We start from the raw sequence: 1,978 nt of genomic DNA, 5'->3' as shown, positions 1-1,978 counted from the left end.
AGCGACAGAAGAGAAACTCTCGGGTCTAGATCAGCGAGTGCAGTTTCTTGAGTGCTCCTATCTCTCGAACTGTCTCGTTGGAACTTGTTCTCATGGCGAGTGACCTGCAGGAATAGTTTGTATTTCACTCATTGAAATGCACTCGAGGTGGCATCTTGATTAGCACATCTCCAGGTCGTTGGTCATGAAGCTCTGTTTCTTTAAGCCTTGAGCGAAGTTAGAAGTCATCCAAATCCATTGTACGAAAGGACAGTCGCGAAACTCAACACGTAGCAGCCGGGGTTCTCCGTTCACCTCACCCAAGGCCAGGATGGAGAAAGTCGGCAAAGAAGTACTTTTAAAAAGTTTACCTATTCCAGGCTGTCAGGTGGCGTGACAGCCAGATGGCTTTACAAGGCCTTCGAAAGACTTGACCCTCCATCCAAGGGGGCTTCGTCATGAGACACATCATCGGAAACTTCCTCTTAGCATTTGAGAACCTCCAGGCACGTGAAGTAGTACGCTTTGAATTCAGACGAGTACTGAAACTGAAGCGGAGAGAAGGTCAAGTGAACGAAGTCACCCTGACGTTGCAAGTTGTTGCTGACGTCCCTGTTCCTGTTGTTTGGTATGTACGACTCGGTGAAATAATCAGGCGAACCTAAGACTTGGTCGACGGCAAGAGGGAAGCCGGTTTTCCGTCGAGACAATGTGATGATAACAATTGATATCCGATTCTTGCCCCAACGGAAAAGGGTCAACGAAAAAGTTAATTACCACCAGCCTTGTCTACTGAGCCGGTCACTGATTGCTGGGTAGCTATGCAAGAGCAGGGATCCAGAAACTTTTATCTTGCCATACAAGTACAAGTCACTTGAATTAGTCCATCAAGGTTCCAACCTAAAGAACCAGGTTAATGGACATTTGTGACCTCGGGGTGAGGGGAGGCTTGATGGAAGAGAGACGATTGTACGGTATGAAGTCTCGAAGGTTTCTACCGAGTACCACTCGGCGGCATTTACCAGGTGCGCACAATGCACATGTCCAGGATCGGCATCTTCCCTTTGATTCTGTATCTTTGCCTTTTCATACGTCTGTGTATCCGTGTTTCGCCAGTCCTTCTCTATAAAAGCTTGCTCCTGAGTCAACCATGCCAGCATACCAGTAAAAGCATCCGCCCTTTGTGAGCGTTCTGTCTGGCAAGGTTCGGCGAAACAATAGACAGACCTTCTTTTTTGGTTTTTGCCCCAATACGACCAAGGCAAGTATAGCCTTTCGGCTCGTTTCGTCTCGTCTTCTTCTTGGGCCCTACGTCGCAAGGACCCAGACGCCCTGCCGTGCGTGGGTTGGGTTGGGCGGACAGCGCACGTCCGTACCCCGGGTTTCACATGCGACCCCTGACCGCACAAGCTTTACGCTGGCAAACTTTCTATCTTTGGGATGATACAAGTCGTGACGCAGAGATCTCATGATCCCCGTTCGATGGTCGTTTGCCGTCATGCGTTTCCTCGCGCTATTCTCGTGCTCGGTCGAGCCACGGGCACGGCGCAATGGATCGACCCCCCACGGGGCCCACTCAGAGCTCCGGGTCCCCTGACAGCCATGTGTATAAGAGGGGGAGAGATGCCCGGATGGAAGTCAGTCACGCTCTCTGCCGGAGCACTACAAAGGCCTTCCTCCTCGTTGACGATCGACCACTCGACATCTCCACGAGGCGAAACTTGGAAAGAGCCGCAATAAATTCAACAAGCTCACAACCTTGAAGAACAAGAAGAAAAAAAAGCGAGAGTCGCCAAAATGACGGCCACTCATACAACCCAGAGACTACGCCGCCCAAACCTCCCCCGCCAACCCCTCGCCCTCCTCCCAGTCCCAGCACCAGCAGCCGCCGCGTGGCCTCAGCCGCGTCTTCTTCAACCCCATGCTCAGCAACACCTTCGACACGCACTCGCGGCCGCCGCGCCGCGACGGACGACGCCCCCGGATGTCGCCGACCTCG

General features: G+C 52.5%; 1 protein-coding gene across 1 annotated transcript in view; it reads right to left on the bottom strand.

Moving 5' to 3' along the window:
• Positions 1–1,621: 1,621 nt before the first annotated feature.
• The window catches only part of VDBG_01309 (dual specificity phosphatase), a gene marked incomplete at both ends in the record, with an annotated part of 3,033 nt that continues 2,676 nt past the window's right edge, over positions 1,622–1,978 (bottom strand). Inside the window, one exon of the mRNA XM_003009580.1 lies at positions 1,622–1,699. Coding sequence (XP_003009626.1) covers positions 1,622–1,699 — 78 coding nt within the window. The remainder of the gene's footprint in view (positions 1,700–1,978) is intronic.

This window comes from Verticillium alfalfae, genomic scaffold (assembly GCF_000150825.1).
Source record: "Verticillium alfalfae VaMs.102 supercont1.1 genomic scaffold, whole genome shotgun sequence".
Classification (NCBI taxonomy): Eukaryota; Fungi; Ascomycota; class Sordariomycetes; order Glomerellales; family Plectosphaerellaceae; genus Verticillium; species Verticillium alfalfae.
Note: the sequence above shows the minus strand (reverse complement) of the source record. Positions and strands in the feature narration are given on the sequence as shown.